This window comes from Pygocentrus nattereri, chromosome 18 (assembly GCF_015220715.1).
Source record: "Pygocentrus nattereri isolate fPygNat1 chromosome 18, fPygNat1.pri, whole genome shotgun sequence".
In the NCBI taxonomy this organism is placed as follows: domain Eukaryota; kingdom Metazoa; phylum Chordata; class Actinopteri; order Characiformes; family Serrasalmidae; genus Pygocentrus; species Pygocentrus nattereri.
The window spans coordinates 20,542,860-20,565,507 of record NC_051228.1 but is presented as its reverse complement, the minus strand read 5'-3'; the positions used below and the strand labels follow the sequence as shown (position 1 = coordinate 20,565,507).

Below are 22,648 nucleotides of genomic sequence, written 5' to 3'. Positions count from 1 at the left end.
AATGAGCTATGGATCATTAGCACCATTTACTGTGAGTCATTTTGTCTGAATATAACCATATTAGCATTTTTTGTCTCTAAACATTGTCATTTTAAGTAAACTGTGTTCTTCTCAAGTTTTTTTGTCTACTTTGTCAGCATGAATGAGTTATCATAAATCATTTTCGATTAGTTGATTGATTAGATTTAGTTTGGTTAGATTTCATGACTAGTGATCCACTGTTTTAAGATCAGACCAAGCCATTCATTTCAATTAATTTATTTGCTTTACCCAGGAGGGGGGGGAGACAAAGTCTCCTTGGCATTCCCATGTGAAGAGATGTCAATGACAAACACATCCAAACAAGAGAAACAGGGTTTGGGGAAGGGGTCAATTAGTTCGTACATAAAATACATTTACTCTGATATTTCATTTTTCTTGGCTCCGCGCACAAGTGTCCTTTTCACTTAAAAGTCCAGACAGCAACCGTCTGTGCTATTAGATCTATAGATACATCTGTTGTGGGTGAGACAGAGGACTTGGGAGTAGCATGGTCACAGCAAGGAGGGGTTGTGTTTTGGCATTTTGGCTCAAACAGCACCACCTGATGGACTGTTTTGGATCTAGATGATGCTCCAACAGGAAGGATAACTTTGGAGAAGTAGGGTCGTGAAGTGGTTTTGGCTCAAACAGTGCCAATTGAGGGCCTGTTTCACATCTGATGGCCTGTTTTGGTCCAGCAATTTGCATTGTTCAGGAGTTTACAAAGTCCTACGTTATGCTGCAAGTGAAAGGATGTTGGGAGAGAAGGAGAGCTTTGGGAAAAAACAGTGTCATGGGAAGGGTCTTGGTTTTGGCTCGAGCAGTGCCACCTGGTGGGCTGTTTTTGGATCTACAGGAAGAAAGCTTTGGAAAAGCAGGGTGATAGGGGTGGTTGAGTTCTGTGGTTTGGCTCAAACAGTACGACTCAATAGTCCGTTTTGGATCTACATGATGCCGCAGGATGAGAGCGGGTTGGCAATGTGGCAGGTGCATGCCGATTGGCAGTACTGGCGCACCGTCTGATAGCAGCTGCGGTCGGCATCTCCGCCCCACTGCACGGTCCCTCCGGGGTCAGATGGCAGCCGGCTCAGGATGCTGGTGTTGATGGCCAGCGCGGCCAGGCCGTAGTCGGTGAAGAGGACGGTCTCACGGCGGCACGTGGGGCAAGAGATGAACTTGTACTTGGGGCAAGACTCATACAGGATCTGCAGGCACTCCTCGCACACTGAGTGCAGGCAGGAAAGGATCCGGGGGCGCTTTCCTGCAAAGTTGTACATGTGTCCGCAAGTTGGGCAGTCCAGTGGTTCACATGGCATCACCGGCCCAGAGGATGTCGAGGAGGAAGAAGAGGAAGAAGTGGACGAAGAGCGAAGCACGTACTGGTTCACGATTACGTCATCCATCTTGTAGTGAAACTGGTGGTAGCATATCTCGGTGGTGCTTGCCTTGCGTTGAGCTAAATAGCTAGCTTCCCGGCGCAAGACAGGAGCTGGAGGGGATACCATAGGCCGTGGATTGACCACAGTGTTTCCATTGACCTCCAGGGACAAGTCGCTACAGGCTTGGTTGACAATGACTTCCCCTTCACCTCCTCCATCCCAGGCCACCCGTGGAGGAGGTGCAAAACGAGGCTGAGTGACTGGCACTGGGCACTCCCGGGGGAATTTCTCAGATTGGATGATCTTGACGGTATCCATTGGGATGGTCACAGGCTGGCGTCGCAGACAGGACATTCGCTCCGAGAAGTGAAGCGTGGTCTTTACAGGAGTTTGAGTGTGTGTTTGTGGTGTCACTCACAGCCCTTTGGATGATGTCTTCTGTATACTCAGAGGATGACGCTCAGCCATTGGAGGGAACATATGGACGGATGCTTTTGTCCATTGTTCTGTTGAAGTTGCTGGTCAAGCACAGTTTGCAGTCACACTAGTTCCTCATGGATGGATCAGGACTGTAGATCTAGAGCTCAGATTCCTTGAAGTTAAAGTTCATAAGAAGGTAAAGCAAGTTCCAATGTGAAGTTTGCAATGTCCAAAAGTCTGCAATATCCAGTAGTGTGCAATGTCTAGTAGCTTGAATGTCCAGTGGATTTAAATATCCAGTAGTTCACGATGTTTGGCAGGTTGCAATGTCCACTGATTTGATGACTTAAACCCTGGTTATTATTACTTAATAATTCTCTATGAGCAAAAATAATACTCTATATCCAGTTTTACAAATGAATGCCGAACACAGCACAGCAAGAAATACTTAACCACTGAGATATTTCTTAATATTCAAGATGATACCATAAATACCTACTTTATAGACTTTATAGAGATACAATTAGCACCTACACAGAAAATCCCTTGAAGAAGGCATTTAAGGACTAAATCACAAGCTTATTAGGTTTATGTTCTCACTTCTTGTGAAGTTTCTAAAAGGAACTAGAGCGGTTTGTGCCAGGGTAACACATCCAACTCAGGGGCACAACTGAAATGACTTCCTTCCTCCTCCAAAATTGAGCTCAGAAGCTCTGAAGACCCACCCCTTCCTGGAAATGATCAGCAGTGTCGTTTTTGGGCGAATGTTCTTGACACAAAGGAAAGATCTAGAAGGTCTGACACTGCTTGGAATTCCTCAAGAGGAGTGTGTGTCTGAGGAAGGGTGTGCGTCCACTCTTCAGCGATGTGACAGGTTCAGGAGTGTCCCAGGAGTATGTCCAGAGTCTGTTCCAGGCTTGTTTGCCTAGCAGGCTGGATGTGGAGTCTCTTAGGTAGTTTCTTTTCCTGGTGACAAAGACAAAAGAGGCCAGGTGATGGTTATGTAATAAAATGACAAAGCAATCTTTTTTTAGGTTGTTTGCCTGCAAGCCGAGGAACCTAGTGCAATACACAGGATTCAAGTTGAGTAGGAAAGGGCCAAATAAAACCCAAATTCATGAGACTAAGAAGAACACGCAATTTAAAATGTAGCTAATGTTTGGATACAAGTGGTTTTCAGTTTAAATTTTTAAACAAGCAGTCAAAACAACACCTAAAATGTCCTGCATAAACTCAGCTTCATGTTCATTAAAGTGAAGAGCAGGTTTTACCTAAATAATGATTTGACAGTTCTCTTTTACAAATTATGAACTCTCTAGGTCCACCACCACCACTGAATCCCCTCCCTGTTTCTCAGTTCTCTATCAGTTCTACCTCTGTTTGTCAAAAGGGTGGGAGGGGGAAGCATTCTAGCTCAAAGCAGTCGCCACCCAAAACTCCAGCCCAAGCTCTCGGAGTGTTCTCTCCTCCTGCATGTTTTCTTGTATTAAAACACAGTCTCTTTCAATACTACAACAATATGTTGAAGACGGTCTGAACTAGCAAACTATTATTAAAAGCACATATTGAATCTGAGCCCAAAACATGGTTTAAGCTGATAAGTGCTAACATCAGAATGGGATGAAATTTTGGTTTTAATCTGAAGTTGGTACTTTTGTCAGTTGTTCCAGATTTTAAAACCTGTTGCTGCACAATCTATCAATGGTCACCAAAGAACTGCTGTTGACCAGAAATGGTTAACCACTCTTAAACCAAGAGTGCCTCTGCATTAAAAAACTGGCCATTGATAAAGGGCGGTGGTGGTGGTCACTGACACTAATGAAAACTAATAAAAAACTAATAAAACTAATGATTCTGCTCCAGCCAATCAGGGACCTTTGATGATGCTAATTAGCTGGAGCAGGGAGGGGTTCTAAAGGTAGGTATTCAAAAGGTAGGTGTCCCCAAACATTTGACTAGCAGTGTAAGAGAGCAGTTGAAACGGCTCGCTGCTTTCAAAGCCAAAAAACTGCTCAGACCAGCTGCCATCTGCGATCCTGCGGGGGACTGAGCGCTACAGCAGGGAGAGAAACTGACCTTGCTGCAGGACAACATGTCCAAGCATTGCAGAATAGCTGCCTAACTCGTAATTTCATGCACTTTTTTGGTTTCTAGTGGAGGCCCACAGACCAGACTGCAAAATGGATGTTAGTGTGCAGGCCTGCAGTGAGTCAGTGGCATATGAACAGCTCACAAACAAAAGCGGTTTATTCTGTGGTGTGACATGTATGAGCCAGTCATCTGTGAGAAACTCTGAGAATGTATGTGAGCATGCCAAGGACAGGAAACAGTAGGGAGAACTGACACATTTGCAGTGGTCCTCAGAGTGAGGGGGAGGATGGAGAGACAGAGAGAGCAGAGTGAGAGAGGTGACCTAGATGCTGCATAAGTAGAGAGAGAGAGATAGAGAATGAGAGAGCGCTCTTTTAGTCAGAGTTGCTATTTATGAGCTTTTTATCTCCCCTCCATTTCACAGCAGCCCACCACGACCAGATTCACATGCTGACAGCGTTCTGCTTTGCCCACAACCAAGCATCCCCTCCGCACATGTACACACCCAGTGTGATCTTAAACTGACATCTCACCCTGACGATATTAAATGATGACTAATAATATCCCTTCATCCACCTACATTGTGGAAGTTCCTTCTATTCTTTAATACACACATGTATTAGAGCTCCACCCACAAATGCATTCTTTCACACTTTCTGTGGTGAGGTTGGGCAAGCTTCACAGAACAATGGTAAAAATGCCATTCAATCTAATGGCAAACTGTGGTGCACATTGTTTACATTCACTACACAACCATCGGCTAGGCTACGTTACTCAGCTGGACTAACCACCCATTGAAATAATGTTAAATATTTATACAATTTTCCACTTGTACTCAAGCTGAGGTATGTTTGGTGTCCAATTTTTGCTTATTTAGTTTAAAACTGGAGCAGCACAACACAATAGTCGCCCAAATCAAACTCCTCAAATCGCATCTAGGTTTTCATTAAGGTCAAGCAGATTGTCATTGTGATTTAGGTCACAGTGACTCACTGTGAGCTATAAAAATGAACAAAACTGTGGGCAGCCACTTTAGAGAGTAGGATTTATATTCACAAGCCACCTCAGGAGTCAGAGTGCTGATCCAGAGTCAGTATTTGTGACAATAACTGTGATAAATATGGAATTGGATCCAAGACCAGTCCTGCTTGGTGAATGTGGCCATATGGCTACATGGCTACCTGGCTAACAACAACAAAAATAAAGCAGTACAAAGTTCTACACCAACATTTTTAGCTATACAAAGAAATTATTCGATTCAGTTTTTTAAATGTGTGTTATATTCAAACTATGAAGTATTGAAACAAGGCATGTGTTGCTAGTCAAAACTATGCAGGTTGGAAACAACAGTGTTTGCCACCATTCTAACGTTGTCATCAGGTGACTCGATATTTACATCTGATGGGTTGATTTGCTTCACTCACCACACACTGTAGCTGGTTTCCTTACATAACCTCTATAAATGATACATTGTTAAAATCAATCTAAGGCAACGTAATTACATGTGAATGTAATTTAGTTGTAACTAACTTTTTAATATCATTATAATTTAGACTGATAGTTACATCTGCCAGTGTGGATTCATTCACAACATAGCAGGAATTACCATAGGAATCCACTGAGAACAAAGACTGAAGCAGTTTACCAGCAGCTTACTGACAATAATTTAATTCATGTTCACCAGGAGCACAAATGCTGTCACATTAAAAGTCTCATATAATTCTACTGTTAAATGTAAGTGATTTAATTGAACACTGTAAATGATTTAATTGAACACTGAAAAAATGATATGCTCTACATATATAACTACTACGACTGCTATTAAGATTAACAATAAAAATATGTATTGTTATTATTGTTATTATTATTATTATTATTATTTTAGCCATGGTAACAGTAGTTGTTGTGGTTTTTGGTTATTTTTTGTTAAAAATCCACCTGTGTTCAAAAAGATAATACGACACTGTTTATGTAGAAGGGGAACTATCTCTAGGTTTTAAAGCTTTCTGCACAATTAAATGAGTAAGATGTGAACTAGAAGTCATTCAGGGTGTTTTAACTCTAAAAGAGTTATAATTGTTCATGGTGATCATGATAGGAACCAGACATCTGAAGAGTTCACAGAAATAGTTATGAATGCACTGCCTGATGTTTGAGGCACTGGTTTATGATAGTTTTGAGAAGGTTTGGTTAAGATGTATTAAAAATCATTTATGGCAGAGTGATGCATTCAAAGTGAAAACGTCTTTTTCAGGTTTATCATTACCATCATCAAAATTCCATATAAAAGCTCAGAAGACACGTGTAGGTGTATTGGTGTTTTGGATAGCAAATAAAATGTTCATATTTGTGTTGTAGTCATGGTGACCCCTGGTTCCTATCACCACCACTGTAAAGACAGAGTCTCTACTATCAACCATTTCATAACACACCACTCTGAAAACCTCAGTTTACATCTCAATGATTTAATTGTGTAACATTTTTGAAACGTTTCTGGAATTCCCCTTTACAGTAAAATAAAAGTTATTGCCCTTAACAGACACACAGAGGTAAAAAACACACTAGGTTAAAACATTACCTGATGGTTTACTATTGTATTGTTTATAGTGATACTTTCCTTTAATACTGTAGTGACTAATGCGTCTTGCATTGCCAGCCAGTCCTGGAGAAGGAGGCGGGGTTAATGAGCTGTTTCTCACTCACATTCATTTCTGACTGCGTTGCCATGGTGCCAGGGAGCTGCAAGGCAACTCTGGAAATAACCCCAAGTGTAGGTGCACACACACATACGTACATAAAATAAGATCTTGGTAAGTAAAATTTAAAATGTGGGCAATACACAGTCACAAGCAAAAGTTTTGGCACTCCTGGTTTCATTGTATGTTTTTTGTTGATTTTCTGAAGTAAAAATAAATTAATACATCCACTACTTAACATTTCAAAACATACTCAGTCCATACAGTCTATATATGAAAACTGCAAAAACAGCCCATTCTGAATTCATTTTGACATAAAAGAAAACAACCTATATACATAAATACACTATTTAATGCATAGCGGTTTAGCTCCGCCCAATCACAATGAAGTAAATAGTGTTTCAGTATGGACTGATTTTTTAATGATACAAAACAGAGGACAGCCAATCAGAACAGAGCTTATTTACATATTATGCCAGTCTTAAATGTAGAGTAACAAAAATTGTAAGGGATAAAGAGAGGTTGGAAAATGGTCATGCAAAAAATGATTGTTAATGTTTTTGGTACAAAAAAACACATTAAAAGTAAAAGTGGACCTGAACAACAAAAAAATAATTAATTGAAGAAGAATGTAGGATATGGACTTTTTAACATAGTGGGAAAGAGTGGCCTGTGTAAAGGTTATGGCACATGGAATATTGTATATTGTATGTTTTATTTGTTTCAATGAAAGAAATCATGCACCAAGAAAAATGCAGGTGGCACACAAACCTTTGCATACAACTGTATGTAATATTTGTAATAAACAAGTTGTTGTAAGAATAAAATAAGGTTATTCAGATTTAAGCCTTTTCAACTAGTGACATTATTATCCTCAGTCAAATCATAGCAATTGATTTTCCTCAATTTTCCTAAATTCTTTCTCAACGTTTTTTCCTTAAAATGATCTGACACTCAACAAACCCTGCATGAAACGTTCTTCAGAATGATAATGTGCTATAGATGGTTCTATATAGAATCTTTTGAGAAGCGTTCTATATAGCACCAAAAAGTGTTCTTCTATTGTTACATCCTTGAAATCTATATTTGATGGTTGTTCTATATACAACCATCTACGGCACATTCTGAATAAATCTTTCATGATGCAAAGAACTATTCATGTATAGTTCTTTGAGTGTTCGTGATTCTGTACAGAACCATTTTCTTTACTACATAATCCTTGAAGAACCATTATTTTTAAGAGCGTAGGAGATATTGTGAGGGTGGAAATGGTCATGTACATGTTTTTGGTACATCAAACCAACACATAACCTTATAAGTGGACCTCAAAACATAAAATGCAGGGAAAATGTAGGATATTTCTCAAAACAAGTGAGATTACTTGTCACTTCTGTATTGAGATCATGTCAATCCATAAAATGAGAATTATGAATGGGATGAATTAGGTTACAATATTTTTCCACACACACTTTCTAAGTCGCTTCTCCCTCAGGGTCACGGGGGGGTGCTGGAGTCTATCCCAGCGATCATCGTGCGGAAGGCAGGATACACCTTGGACAGGTTGCCAGTATTCTTCCAGTGATCTCATAATTGTTATAAAATATTACCCATATTGCCTACAATTGAGATGATTTCATTTGCCAAGATGCCGTTTTGTTGCAGCGTACACAACACACACACACACACACACACCACACACATACACACACACACACACACACAGACAACAGCATGCGTGAGATGTGCCGTAGAAAATGGCTGCTGCACTCTCAGCCTTACAGTAAACAGCCGAGATATAAGCATGTCAGCGTGCTGCAGAAACAGCAACTCAAATCTTATCATGTCTTACATCTTCATGTTTGGTGGCTTTCTTCTATTTCTGTGGCTTGATTGAAGTTGCCAAGGTCAATAACATGCTTTTAAACACCAAACAGTAATCTCTACTGGACAGAAGGCAAATAGAAACAGTTTGCTGCTTCTCCTGAGGAGGCCCAATGTTGATGATACAAGGATTGATGATGTATAGAACGTACACAAAAGAGCCACCACAAAAGCATTATCAAGTCATTGTCTTCCCTGAGAGCCTTTCACTCACATACTGTCTAGAAGCCTTAGGTACAAACAGTAATGTACAAAAGTCAGAAAACACCTTCATGTTTATTACATTTCCAGTCAAAATAGCCATTTAGCAGTTACACATTTTCTCAGCTCATCTTCTCATCTAAAAAGTCTCAGCTCTGCCCTCCCAACAAAAGCTGTGCACCTGAAATGACTAAAGCAGATATTTCTGAGGATATTAGATATTACAGAGAAACTGGGTCTCCTAACAACCACCTGGAAGACCTGGTAGACACCAAAACCATCCCCATCAGATAAACAGTGCTTTCGTCTTAGAGACAGAGGAGAAATTAAGCTGCTTCAGATCTGAAAACATCTGTCCATCCTTCCTCTGTGAGAAGAGAACTCAGTGCTGTGGGTCTGAAAGGATGTGCAGTTGTCCAGAAAAGGAAATGGACTGTAAAAGAAGTTGATGTTCAAGAAGAATGTTTGCACTAGAACACCAAAACTGGACCTCTGAGATGTGGAGTGAGGTTTTATGGACTGATGAGTCCAAATTTGTAACTGAGATTACTTGGATCTTGTGAAGCACAAAATCTACCCAACTTGTAAGACTAAGCTTTGGAGATGTGTCTGCAGATTTCTTTGAAAAACTCAAATAGAGTCTCCTGAAAAGAGTAGAAGCTATAATAAAGGTAAAGAGTGAGACATTAAACACTAAACGTAAGGGCTGTTTTTACTGAAAATTACATAAATGAAGGTTTGCACACTTTTGTACTTTCAGACAGTGTTTATCTAGCACAGGTCTAGATTTTGCTATACATATCTTTAATTGCTTTGCCATACATATACATAACATAGAGTTAATAATAATATATTGTGTTAAGTAACACATACTATTTGCATCTGATTTACAATCTCTTAAGTTAGGTTCCAGTTAACGTCTGTTTTATTCTAGTTGATGTAAAATTACAAAAGCAACACAACAAAAATGTAAAGGATGTTGTTTTCATTAAAAATGATTTTAATTAAATTAAATATCTCCTCCTCTATTTACAAACACAAATGTTTGGAAATGAAATATAGAATCTGCACTTTCCGCACAATTTCTCCACTGGTAACAGTGAGCTATGAGTGAGAAATATCTAAAACACTAAGAAGTGTTTCAAGGCATATACACCAGCATATAAGGTGGGAAACAGTAAAGCTTCCTCGCTGTTCTTTGGGACGTTATGCAACAGCCTCATCCCAGAAACAGGAGGAGTGTCAAAGCAGGTCAGGCAGAGCCATGCTAAGGCTAATGCTAGGCCCGCTTCTATTCACTATACCAAAATTATGTCTGGACATGTGAGAGCATCTTATATTAAATATTTTTGAGATATTTGTAGTATATGGATCATTCTATTGAACTGGTTTAAAAAGATCTTTTTGACTTCTTTTAAATTGAAGTTCTGAGATTTAGATGTATAATAACTTTCTTTTTTAACCTAAAAAAACTTTATAAAAAGTTGCTGTCCCATGTTTTCATGTCACTACCAAAACACATAGTCAGTGGACGGAGCCTTATATCTTAGCCACACACCAGCATTTAGAGCAGAAAGTGAGACTGCACCCCTCTCCCTCATGGCCACATGGTGAGCAGCCCCAAACGGTCCAGGTTTAGACACTCAGACTATGATTTATCCAGGTTTAAATACTTATATTGTATTTAATCCAGGTTTGTTACATCAGATTTACATACTTGATTAATCAATGTCTATATACCCAGGCTGTGATTAATCCAGGTTTAGATACTCAGGCTGGGATTAATCCAGATTTAGATACTCAGACCATGATTAATCCAGGTTTAGACACTTAGACTGTGATTAATCCAGGTTTAGATACTCAGACCGTGATTAATCCAGGTTTAGACACTTAGACTGTGATTAATCCAGGTTTAGATACTCAGACCATGATTAATCCAGGTTTAGACACTTAGACTGTGATTAATCCAGGTTTAGATACTCAGACCATGATTAATCCAGGTTTAGATACTCAGGCTGTGATTAATCCAGGTTTAAATACTCATATTGTATTTAATCCAGGTTTGTTACATCAAATTTACATACTCAGAGTATGATTAATCCATGTTTATATACTCAGGCTGCGATTCATCCAGGTTTAGATACTCAGACTGTGAATAATCTAGGTTTTGATATTTAGACTGGGATTAATCCAGGTTTAGAAACTCAGACTGTGATTATTTCAGGTTTAACTTCTCTGACTGTGATTAAACATGCCATTGAAATAATTTCAGAGAGCTAGTGCATACACAAGCAAAAGTTAATGTTGGACATATCTTACGCCAGCATCAATCATGTTCTATCAACCCATCAGACTAAAAGATACAGATCAGTGCACCCCACAAACACACATGCCTGTAATATGAAGCTTTCTGTACCTGCTCCACCTCTGCATTCTTCACCCTCCATACCAGTTCACATACTAATGAATGCTGAATAAACTCTCCAACACTGCAGACTCTCATTCACGTCCACAACATTCCTGTACACATCCCCCATTCACTCCTGCACGCGCTAAATAAAAACAACACACACATGCACCACCCAGAACATTCCTCAGCCTCATCCTCCTCTCTCTTTCTCTCTCTCTCTCTCTCTCTCTCTCTCTGCCTCAATCTCCCTATCTCTCTCTATCTGTGTCCACATGCAGGCATGAGAGCATTTCAGTGTGTGCATGCATGCTGGACACATTCCACCTGCCCAGATAAACAATCAGGAAAAGAACATCATGTTTCTTTGCGAGATGCTGTCATTGTCTTTATCTGTTCTATCACAAACACACATACATATTTGTTTTAAACCTTTCTCAAGCCGTGAGCTCATATACATGCACATACACATTATCTACAGTGCAGAAAAACAGGTATTCAAACACCTGTTATTTAATATACTTCCAGTGCATATGTTCACTTCAAATTCATGCACATAATGTCTTTCGTCTTTGTGTTTATAAACACTAATGAAAGTAGGCATCCATAAGAACGAACATAGATATTGTCACTATCCAAAAATCCCAAGTATTTCCATTTTTCTACATTATTTGATCCTCTCTGTGTGGAGTTTGCATGTTCTCCCTGTGTCTGTGTGGATTTCCTCTTTGTACTCCAGTTTCCTCCCTCAATCCAGAGACATGCAGTCAGGCCAATTGGACATGCTAAATTGCCCCTAGGTGTGAGTGTGTGTGTGAATGTGTATGTCTGTCCAGGGTGTATCCTGCCTTTCACCCAATGACCACTGGGATAGGCTTCAGCAACCCCCATGACCTTGAGGGTGAAGCAGCTTAGAAAATGTGTGTGTGTGTGTGTGTGTGTGTGTGTGTGTGTGTGTGTGTGTGTGTGTGTGTGTGTGTACATTATTTGAAATCAGCAGCTGCCCTTCATTGAAAATTCCATGATGAATGATGAATAGACCAATAGAAATGCTCTCACATAAAGAGAAGCAAAACAAGTGAAACAACTCCCCTATTAAAGGTACAAATACCTGTCCCACTGTGAAGTGGAAGCCACTGTCATGGCAGAAATTTTTGGGTGGCATGTGGGGTCACCACTCAGATTTCAGGAAAGGCACTGGCCACTCTGGCCACCCCTGTAAACCCATGCAAGGCCACATTATGATGCACCCACTTTCATGCTTCACTGTGGGTGTTTGGTACATTGTTCCAAAAGAGTTCTGGTTTGTCTGAATGCTTGTGTGCAAACTTTAGACTTTTGTTTCTTCAATTTTTAGGCTGCCCTGCATCTCTTTTTGAGTGACTGCTGGCTTCTTTCTTACCTTCCTTGTCATAAGTCTGAGAGTATGTTGTGAAGTCAGTTGTCCTGATGGGGCCGTGATGGAGAAACTGATATGTATGATTTTTTTAAAGAGCAGAGTGTCAACACGAGACCACGGACGTTTGTATCATGGTTTTTGTCCCAGTTTCGTTACTATATACCAAGGCACTACAACAATATCCCAGTAGATATAACCCAGTCAAGAAATAAGGCTCATGGTCTAATAGCAATGTTACACATCACATGTAACATCACATCACTGTCATTCCAAAACCTTTAATCTCCAAAATTTTACAGGACAAAAATATTCTTCTTTTGGTCCATTCAATACATAATTTTAACAGCATATAGAGGTCAACTGCTGAGTCTAAATCTTGTACAGTGATAATATATAGCCTGTGTAAGGTGTAAACGTGGGTATGCTGAATTCTGGGTATACTCTATTCCTCCAAACACATGGCCTCTCCAAACACTGTCAACCATGGATTGAAATCTGTGTGAGGTTCATATTATTTCAGCCATGTGAAGAAGGCAGCAGTGTTTAATAATTCAGTGGCTGTCATTCAGAGCAGGCGTCAGCCATTTTGCCTCCAGTTCATTGAGGGGGACGCTTTGTTCCTGCTGCTGCTGCTGCTGCTGCAAATCCTTCACATACACGCTCACCTTCACACACACTCATTACACAGCAGTGCACAACACTCACCTTTACAACACTCATAATGTCATGACACTAACAGTACTTTTACCATCAACACTCATCTTCACAATACTGATATCAATAATATCACTACATGATAAAACATAATACTAGATACTACTACGATACGAAAAGGAGTATAATATACAATGGGATAAAATACCACTATATGCTAGTATAACCTATACCAGTTCAATACACACTATAAGATGTGTGCATACTAATACACTAAGCCTGTAATACATGCACACAGTACACTTTAATAGAACAATGGTATACTATGAAGTACTAGTTTCCTAGAATAATATACATTATTATAATAATACTACACTATAAAGTAGTAGTGTGCTAGAATAACATTCAAGTACTTGTATTGTAGACAGTACTAATAGTAGTAGTATAATATACATTGGCATACTAGTATACTATAACATGCTAGGATGCTAGTATAATACACACTGTTATAATACTAATATACTAGGCGTATGATACCTAAGTATAATATATACTCATATATTAGCAGTACACTACCAAATGCAAGTATATTTTTATAATGAAATCTATAATATAAGTATATTGTGTTATGTAAAGGTCCTAGGCATGTAAGGATATAGTTTAAAACCATGCAACATTAGAATAAATGAAACCAAGCATTAACCCCTTAAAATCCAAGGTTTATCACATAAACATACATATTACATAATAATATGAATAAGCTATTCTTAGCTTATAGAAGTCTGTTATAAAATCTTAGGCCTGCTGGTGAGACCTGGCCATTTATGGGACTATTGTAGTAAAATATCTGATATTTGATCATACTTTGTGCCTAAAACCATTGCACAATATTGTAGTAAAAGTTTAATATGAACTAATGTAATAATACTAGTATACTAGAAAGTAGTATATTACAGACTAATATAATACTACTATTTTAAAGTACTAGCTTACTAGTTTTATGCTATAGTGCACTCGTAATATGTACTGTAAAGTACTAGTACAATGTACATCAGTATAATAGTAAAAAAGTACAGTACTTTTTATAGTACTGGAATAATATATTATAATGCTAAATACTATACAATAATATTATCTCTTGAGATAATACACAGTGCTTTTTGCAGTACTGACACTAGGATCACCTTTGCTGAAATCTCTGTGGCATTTTGCTTCTTAGTACTTACATCAATACTCCAAATAACAAAAAACAAACATTAATGACCACAGTTTCTCTGACCATGATTAATTGAACATGCTGCTCATGCTGACAATTATATAAAACCACATTCCTGTTTTAACCAACCATCATAATTGCAGACAAAGCAACTGCTTATTATAGCAACTCAGTGTCATGTTATTAGAAACTCCCAGTGTCATGAAACTAAAGGTATCAACAATAACAGTACTGTTAATAATATCATATGAAGCCTTTATTGTCACATAGCCACCAGAGTAGCCAGCGAAATACAAATACTAATATTATAAACAATGATCTTCACAACAGTGATATTAACCTCTTTAGATCAGTGCTCTAATGAATAAAAACATATGCAGAGTCATTTTCACACTGTTAATGCCAATAATAGTTAACATTTCTTAATAATTATAAGCCCAAATATTCATGAAAGCTTCTCTGACCATCATCACCAGCACAAATAACTGCACCTAACATTTGTATAAAGCCACATTTCTGATACTAACCAACCCTGAAGCACATGCTTATTATAGCAATAAGCTTACAATATTTTAAAATCAATAATAATAACAGTGACAGTAGAAATATTGTAAACCCAGATCTTAAACAACAGTGGTTTTACTATTAGTATTACAACAATGCACGGTTCTCTAGCGAATAAAAACAAATGCAGTCCCAGTCACAAGCTGTAAATGCTTAACAGTAAAATTTGTTCATAATATTAACAATAACCATTAATGACAATGACCACAGCTTCTCTTTCACCACCAGCGTGAATAATTGCACCTGCTGCTCATGCTGACACTTATCTAAAACCATGTTACTGATAATAAGCAACCATAATAATTACGCAGACAAAGCAACCGCCTATTATAGCTGTAACGGTATCCATTAACACAGATGCTAATTGGCGCGTATTGAACATTCTTATTAATGGAGGAGGACAACGAGCCAGATGTGACAGTGACCTGGGACAAATATCGATTGGGAAGCTTCTCTGGGAGGTGTGAACGAGATGGTGGTTGGTTTTCAGTGAGTGAACTGTATGGAGGGAGGGGTGCTTGCCAGCAGCAGCAGTGGAGGTTATGCAATCAGAGCAACACGCTGTGACTGCAGCAGCCGTGCATGGGCAGCATGGAGCTACACACATACAGGTCTGTCTTGGTCTCGGCTGCACGTCAATCAGTGCGTGTGGACAAGATGCCCACACAGATAGTACAAGTCGTTCATGGAATTTGTGTTCCTCATTCCTTAGTGACCTACTAGCACATGACTGTGTGGCACCTGAACTCTAACAAACATACAAACACAATGTCACGCACCCACATTCAAAACAATGTTTAGTCTCCTCCATGTAAATGAGTGTATACAAACCAGTCTGTCTGATGAAAAGCTTTTAAAGCCTTGTGCTTGTCAGTTCATTTATAGATCACATACACTTGTATTTTTGTTTTTCATTTTTTCTGCATAATCTGAAAACAGTTGTTCGTTACACTATAGTAACATTTTTATTTCTAAATAATTTTCCTCACTATATATATATATATATATATATATATATATATATGTAGATAGATAGAAGCCAGCGAACATACACCAACAAACACACAGCTTAAGTTAGCTCCTTATTCTTTCCAGTTCCACCTTAAGTGGCGCAGTTGGCTGTATGTAACGGTAGGTGACAGAATGTAACTGCTGCACCATTTAAGGTGGAACAGAAAATTCCAGTAAGAAGCTGACGAAAAGGAACTCAAATTTAGCCTCATCCAAAACACTCAGTCTTACCTGCGCATCTAGAACAGTCAATTCCAGTGATGATGATGGTGATGATGATGATGATGCTGATCCATGTATTTGCTGTGATGAAGCCTCAGAGTCACGTTCACTCATCCATATTGTTTCAGCTGTGGATGGAGGAATGAGAGAGAGAAAGCATCCCTTTCTATGAGAGGAGAAGGAGAGAAGGGTGGAGGAGGGGAAAGATTGAGGGAAGCGTCGTCACGGCGACAAGAATGATGGAGAAGGATGTGGTGGGCGAGCAGTTCTCCTTCTGTTCCGCCTTTTCTCCTCTTTCTCAACACTCTCCTCGTCCACTCTGCCGTCCTCTGACCATCTCTCTTTCCGACAGTTCACTCCTCTCCTTCTGTCTGCTCATTTCTTTCCCCCACCTCTCTCTCTCTCTCTCTCTCTCTTACATGCTTCTCTCTTCGTTCCCTCCCTCCTTTCTCTCGTTCAGCACCAGAGTCTGCAGTCTGCTTATGTTTATCTCTCTCTCTTCCTCTCTCTATGTATATATATATATATATCACTCACTCTATATCACTCTCTTCCCTCTCTTCCTCTCCCTACCACTTACCCTCTCGCTCTCTCTCTGCGTCTCTCACCCAATCCATCTCAATCACTTACTCTTTATCACACTCGTTCTCTCCTTTATCTCTCACGCACACTCTCTCTCAATCTGTCTTTCACTGTGTCCTGACACAATTTCTGTAGCTCTCTCCTCCTTTCTCTGTCTCTCTACCTTTTACTTTATATCTTACCCGTTCTCTCTCTCTCTCTCTCTCTCTCTCTCTCTCTCTCTCTCTCTCTCTCTCTCTCTCTCTCTCTCGTGAATGCTTCTCTGTGCTTCTCACCCCCACTCGCCTGTGTGTGTATAGAGCTCTGTCTCTGCACACTTCACTCATTTACTCTCTCTATCTCTCTCGTTTCTACCCTCCCCTTCATTTTTTGTGCTCCCTCCGCCTCTCTCTCCCTCTCCCTCTCGCTCTCTCAGTTTCTTTTCACACTCCTTTCCTCCTCCTCATCTCTCTCTTCCTCCTCATATCTCTCTCTCTCTCTCTGCAGTCTCCGCTGCAGTGCCTCTGCAGACTGCATCACGTTTTCTCATCGCCAGTGAAAAATCCCAGCCAATCAGAATCCAGCTCTGCTTTCCCCTCCCCCTCACACACACACACACACACGGCATTTTTTCAGAGCTTCCATTCATTCCGAATGACTAAGGACCATCTTCCTTTGTTGTGATGCTCACAGTAGCTCAGCCCCCACACAGGAGGTAAACACATACATCAAAAGCAGGTCAAACACTTAAACATCTGCTCTACAGAATACTGCACAGTACTGAACTTCTTTAGGGAAATATATCCTTGTACATATATTTTGCATAGATTGAAAATTAAAAAATCTTTTTTATTGGATTAAAATTTTATGATAAATGGACTAACAGAAATGGTGCACAATTACATGGAAAAACTCACTACATTCATTTACATTAAAAGCTAAAAAATATTTTTCTTTCTCTTTCCGTTTTGGTGATACAACATTTTGTTCTGACAGCAATTATATACAGTACTGTGTGAAAATATAATTAGAAATAGATAGAAATAAAAATTCTGTATTAGATCAAAAACTTTTATTTCAGTTTCCCTTATCTCTATTTTTTTTTGCATAATTTAAAAATTCCAGCTGCCACATACAATGTGTCAAATAAAATCTTACTTACTTACACTGAATGTCACCTGTAAGTTCCTTTTTTTTGAAGATCATATCTCAAAAAAATGTAATCAATGTAATGTGCTAAATTCTCTGTCTCATCAAACCTTGTGCCAACACTTAACAAGCTCTAAGATCTAAGATCTTGCTGAGGATCTGAAAAAATGTAAAAATGAAACTGATTGATGTTGACAAAGCAGGAAATTATATCAAATCACTTCCACAATTTCCACTGTCCAAAATATCATTTAGAAATGGCAGTCAATTCAAGGCAAGACCTGGAAGACCAAGAACAATCTCAGGAAGAATTGTTCATATGCTGACCAGCAAGGCAAAGCAAAACCCCCCTATGACAGCAAATGACATGCAGGAAGGTTTAGCTGACACAGGAGTGGTAGTGCACCTTTCTGCTGTGTAGCATTGCCTGCACAAACATGTTCTGCATGGAAGAGCCTTTGGAAGGAAACCTCACAAAAGCCACTGTCTGAAGTATGCAAAGCCAGTCAGTCCTATACGGTCACTACACATGATGCATAGTGCCCCACAAATTACACAAAGGCCCGCATCCCCCTTGTGTCAGGGATGAGTGGATGAAGCTGAACAATCCATCTGGTACCAAAAAAGCGAAAAAGAAACAATGAGAGTGAATTGCAGGAACAGCAATCAGGTACACTCGTGTTCTCTCCTCTCCAAGTTTAATAACAGTAAACAAGAATAACCTTTAACAAATGATAGTTGATGTACTAGCTGGACAGTGCATCTCTCTAATCCAGGTGTCCGCAACCAACATGTTAAGAAGAGCCTTTTTGTCTTTTCAGCAAAAATCAAACCACCTTGGGATCCACAACATTTTATGTACTTTTTATTGCAGTAACATTTTACTTTTCTTGGCTGAAATGTGCCTTACTATGTGCTAATGTGCTAATATGTGCTGGTATAGACTAAAAATGTAATATAAAGGAAAACACACACTTACTTTGCTCTGCTTTAAGCTTCAGCTCAGTTGTAGCCACTTTTCTCTGGCAGGAACTTTTTTTGCAAAAGTGGAGTAGTTTATTGTAAAATGTCTCTTAATGTTGATTTTTATGACATTGAAGTCAGCTTCTCATTCTCCAGCTTCTACTTCCAATTTTCCCATCCCACCTAAAATGGTGCCTGAGGGGTCAGAACTGCTACACTGATTAAGGTGCAACAGGAAAATTTGAACCAGAGGCTGCTGAGTGAGAAGTTGACTTCAGCTTTTGAAAACAACTTTTTAGTGTTTCTTGTTGCAGATTAAATGTATTTAAAAAACAGTGGATTGCTTATAAACGCAAATAAGTCCATTTGTCTTTAAATTATCAATGTTTGTCTTAAGTCTTTAACTTTGCCTTTTCGTTAGCTACTAGCTAGGCGAGATTCTTGTCTGTGTTGCTATGTGAGCAGCAGTCTGCACACCAACCTTCAGGGTTAAAGGAATTAGCAGTTAAATATTCACTCCAGCGTTCAATACCATTTATTCTTAACAGTATATATAACTGTGTTAGAATGATCAGAAGAGCTTTATTTTAGTGCAAATTTTATTTTTACCTACTCTAAAATCTAATTCTGCTGTGAACCCACAACAGGGCAGTAAAAGAGCCACAACTTGCAGTTTGCAGCAGCAGCCTCTGTGGAGTTCAAACCACACAGTATATGGGTGTGATGTCTCACGCCTCATAGAAGCTCATCATTTTAAAACAAGACAGTGATGATTTAGTCTCTCAGGCAGGGTTTAGTTACAACTGTGGTCTAATGCAAAATTTAAAGTAATGGACTGACATTGATTATTGATTAAATATCAAATTTAAAATGTTGATTAGCTGGACATACTGGGCATTATGGACACACATCTCTCAGTAAATACTAACCATTAAATATTCAGTATTTCATATTTGAAAATATATGAAAGCAAATCTGGAGGAGCTAGTTTAAATGGCCCTGATGCCGCTGATAAAATTAATAATAGCATTCTTCTAATTGTTCAGGTACTATGCTTCAGTTACCAGTAGAGGAGTAAATACTGATTTATAAATTATTGTTTGTTTATACCTCTTTCTTTCTATAGGTTTACTTATTCTTAGAGCGACAGACAGAGTCAACTGGTTTAAAGGAGAGAAGATTGTAGTGGGAGCACTGGGGTGTCTGGTGTCTCTGTCTAACAGTTACAAATGGTTTACATGGCTCACGGGCCATACAGGAGGACCGCTTTGTAGAACAGAGGAAGTATGCAAAACATCAGGATAAGCCAGAGGCATTTTGGAAAACGAACTAATGTTGGTTGTGAACTAATGAATTAAAATAGAAGTCTTTAGCCAAAAGGAGCAGCATTTGATGAAAAGGACAGTGATCCAAACAGGACAATGTCCAAAACATCTCAAAATCCACCATGAAGCTTTTGCAATGATCCTTACAGTGCCCTGACATGCTGCAGCAATGTCACCATGTTTTGATACACCCTTACTAAATGTTCATTTGTGTTTTTTTTACTAATGCTTTAGCTAAACAGTAAGTAAGATCATGCCAACATAGTGAAATTAACTAAACTAAATTGAAAAAAATGAATAGAAAATGGACAGTTAGAGTTCATGAGTATGGAATGAAATCATTTCTGTGCAGCTCAGAATCCACAGATGAATTCTCATTGTCCGAGCGTCCGTTTCTAAACCCATGCACTGTCCAGAACCTCTGTTACATAACAGAAGGATTTTAATCAGTTTTGGATGTGCTCAGATCAACATGTTGATCTATACATAATCTGCAGCACTGAGGGGGAGGGGTTACTACTCAGTCTACACACACACTCTCATGTGTGGCTATACATGTAAAAACAAGTCTATTTAACATGTATATAAACAGTACACAGTTTTCACCCCCTTTCACATTTAAAACAGACGTTAAGTTATTTACTTTTCAAGAGTTTCTGAAGAGATTAGATATAAGATAATCCCCATCAGATAAACAGCACTTAAAGCTCCCACCTTTGAGAGAGAGGAGAAAATCAAGCTGCTTCAGATCTGAAAACATCCACAGATGTTTCTGTCCATCCTTCCACTGTGAGAAGACAGCTCAGCACTATGAGCCTGAAAGGATGTGTAGCTGTCAAGAAGCTCTTACTGAGAAAAGGATACAAACACACCAAACAAAGAAGCTGAACAATGGACTGACCACACCAGAGTTTAGGATTGCTTTGTATATATATATACATACTACATTGCCAAAAGTATTCACTCACCCATCCAAATAATTGAATTCAAGTGTTCCGATGACTTCCATGGCCACAGGTGTATAAAACTAAGCACTCAGGCCCGCAGACTGCTTCTACAAACATTAGTGAAAGAATGGGTCACTCTCAGGAGCTCAGTGAATTCCAGTATGGTACCGTGATAGGATACCACCTGTGTCCAGTCCAGTCCAGTCGTGAAATTTCTTCACTACTAAATATTCCACTGCCAACTGTCAGTGGTATTATAACAAAGTGGAAGCGATTGGGAACGTCAGCAACTCAGCCACAAAGTGGTAGGCCACCTAAAATGACAAAGCAAAAAAGACATTCAATGTTGCCAGTTATGGATTTTTTTTTAATGTTATGTTTTTTTTTCCAATATGTTAAACAAATAAGCAAATGAAAAGAAACTTTAACTGAAATTTGTTAGGAAAAATGTCATATTTAAGTGTGTTCTCTGTAGAGGATGTGTTAACATTTTCAATTAGTAAGTCAACTAAACAGTATTCTAGAATAAAGAGGAAACTATGAAGACATGTGTAGGTTCACTGGTGGTTTTGGATAGTAAATGAAATACCTATATTTGTATTGTAGACATTGCAACCACTGCTTCCTATTACCACCACTGTTTTCATCATCCGGGGGGGATTTGACCCATACAAAGATCTCCACACACACACACACACACACACACACACACACACCCAGATGTGCAGGCATGTGGAGACACACACAGATAGCCATTCATCCTTCATATTACAGAAGAGCTCAGTGAACTGAATTATGCTTTCAGCAAATAATGTGAGGGGATTAGACAATGCAGTTTTCATATTATCAGTATACATAGGCTTGGATATTATTTATATTATCAGCATATATAGGCTAGGATGTTATTCATATTATCAGCATATACAGTATAGTCTTTTAATATCATTAGCATATATAATAACGGATATTGTTGATATTATTAGCACATATCTTTTATATTATTCACATTATTAGCATATATAGTATTGAGTATTATTCTTATATTTAGCACAAATAGTATTTAATATTGTTCTTATTATTAATACATATTGTTTTGGAAATTATTTCTACAACCCCATTTCCAAAAAAGTTGGGATTCTGTGCAAAATGTAAATGTGCAAGATGTTTGTCAACATACACTAGCAAAGAATGTTTGCTTTTCATCATCTAGATAATAACATTAAAAGATTAATAGAATCTGGAGAAATCACTGTATCCAAGGGACAAGGCCAAAAACCAGCACTGAACCATATATAAACAGAATCCAGAAATGCTGCCACCTTTTCTGGGCCCAAGCTTATTTAAAATGAACTGAAGGGAAGTGGAAAAGTGTTCTGAGGTATTCTGAGTGTTCTGACGAATCAACATTTAAAATTCTTTTTGGACATCATGGACCACTCAGCTAGTTATCAGTGCACAGTTCAAAAGCCAGTATTCATGACGGTATAGGGGTGCATTAGTGTGCATGGTATGGGTGACGGGCACATTAATGCTGAAGAAGG

At 38.8% G+C, this 22,648-nt stretch overlaps 1 protein-coding gene across 1 annotated transcript; it reads right to left on the bottom strand.

Annotated features, from left to right (window-relative positions):
- Window positions 1-242: 242 nt before the first annotated feature.
- Window positions 243-17,132, bottom strand: rnf208 (ring finger protein 208). The gene is made up of 2 exons (XM_017697262.2): window positions 16,172-17,132; window positions 243-2,786 (listed from the first exon to the last, which is right to left on the bottom strand). Exon 2 carries the CDS (start codon window positions 1,752-1,754, stop codon window positions 966-968), a length of 789 nt encoding a protein of 262 aa, XP_017552751.1. The 5' UTR covers window positions 1,755-2,786; window positions 16,172-17,132; the 3' UTR covers window positions 243-965.
- Window positions 17,133-22,648: the final 5,516 nt, after the last annotated feature.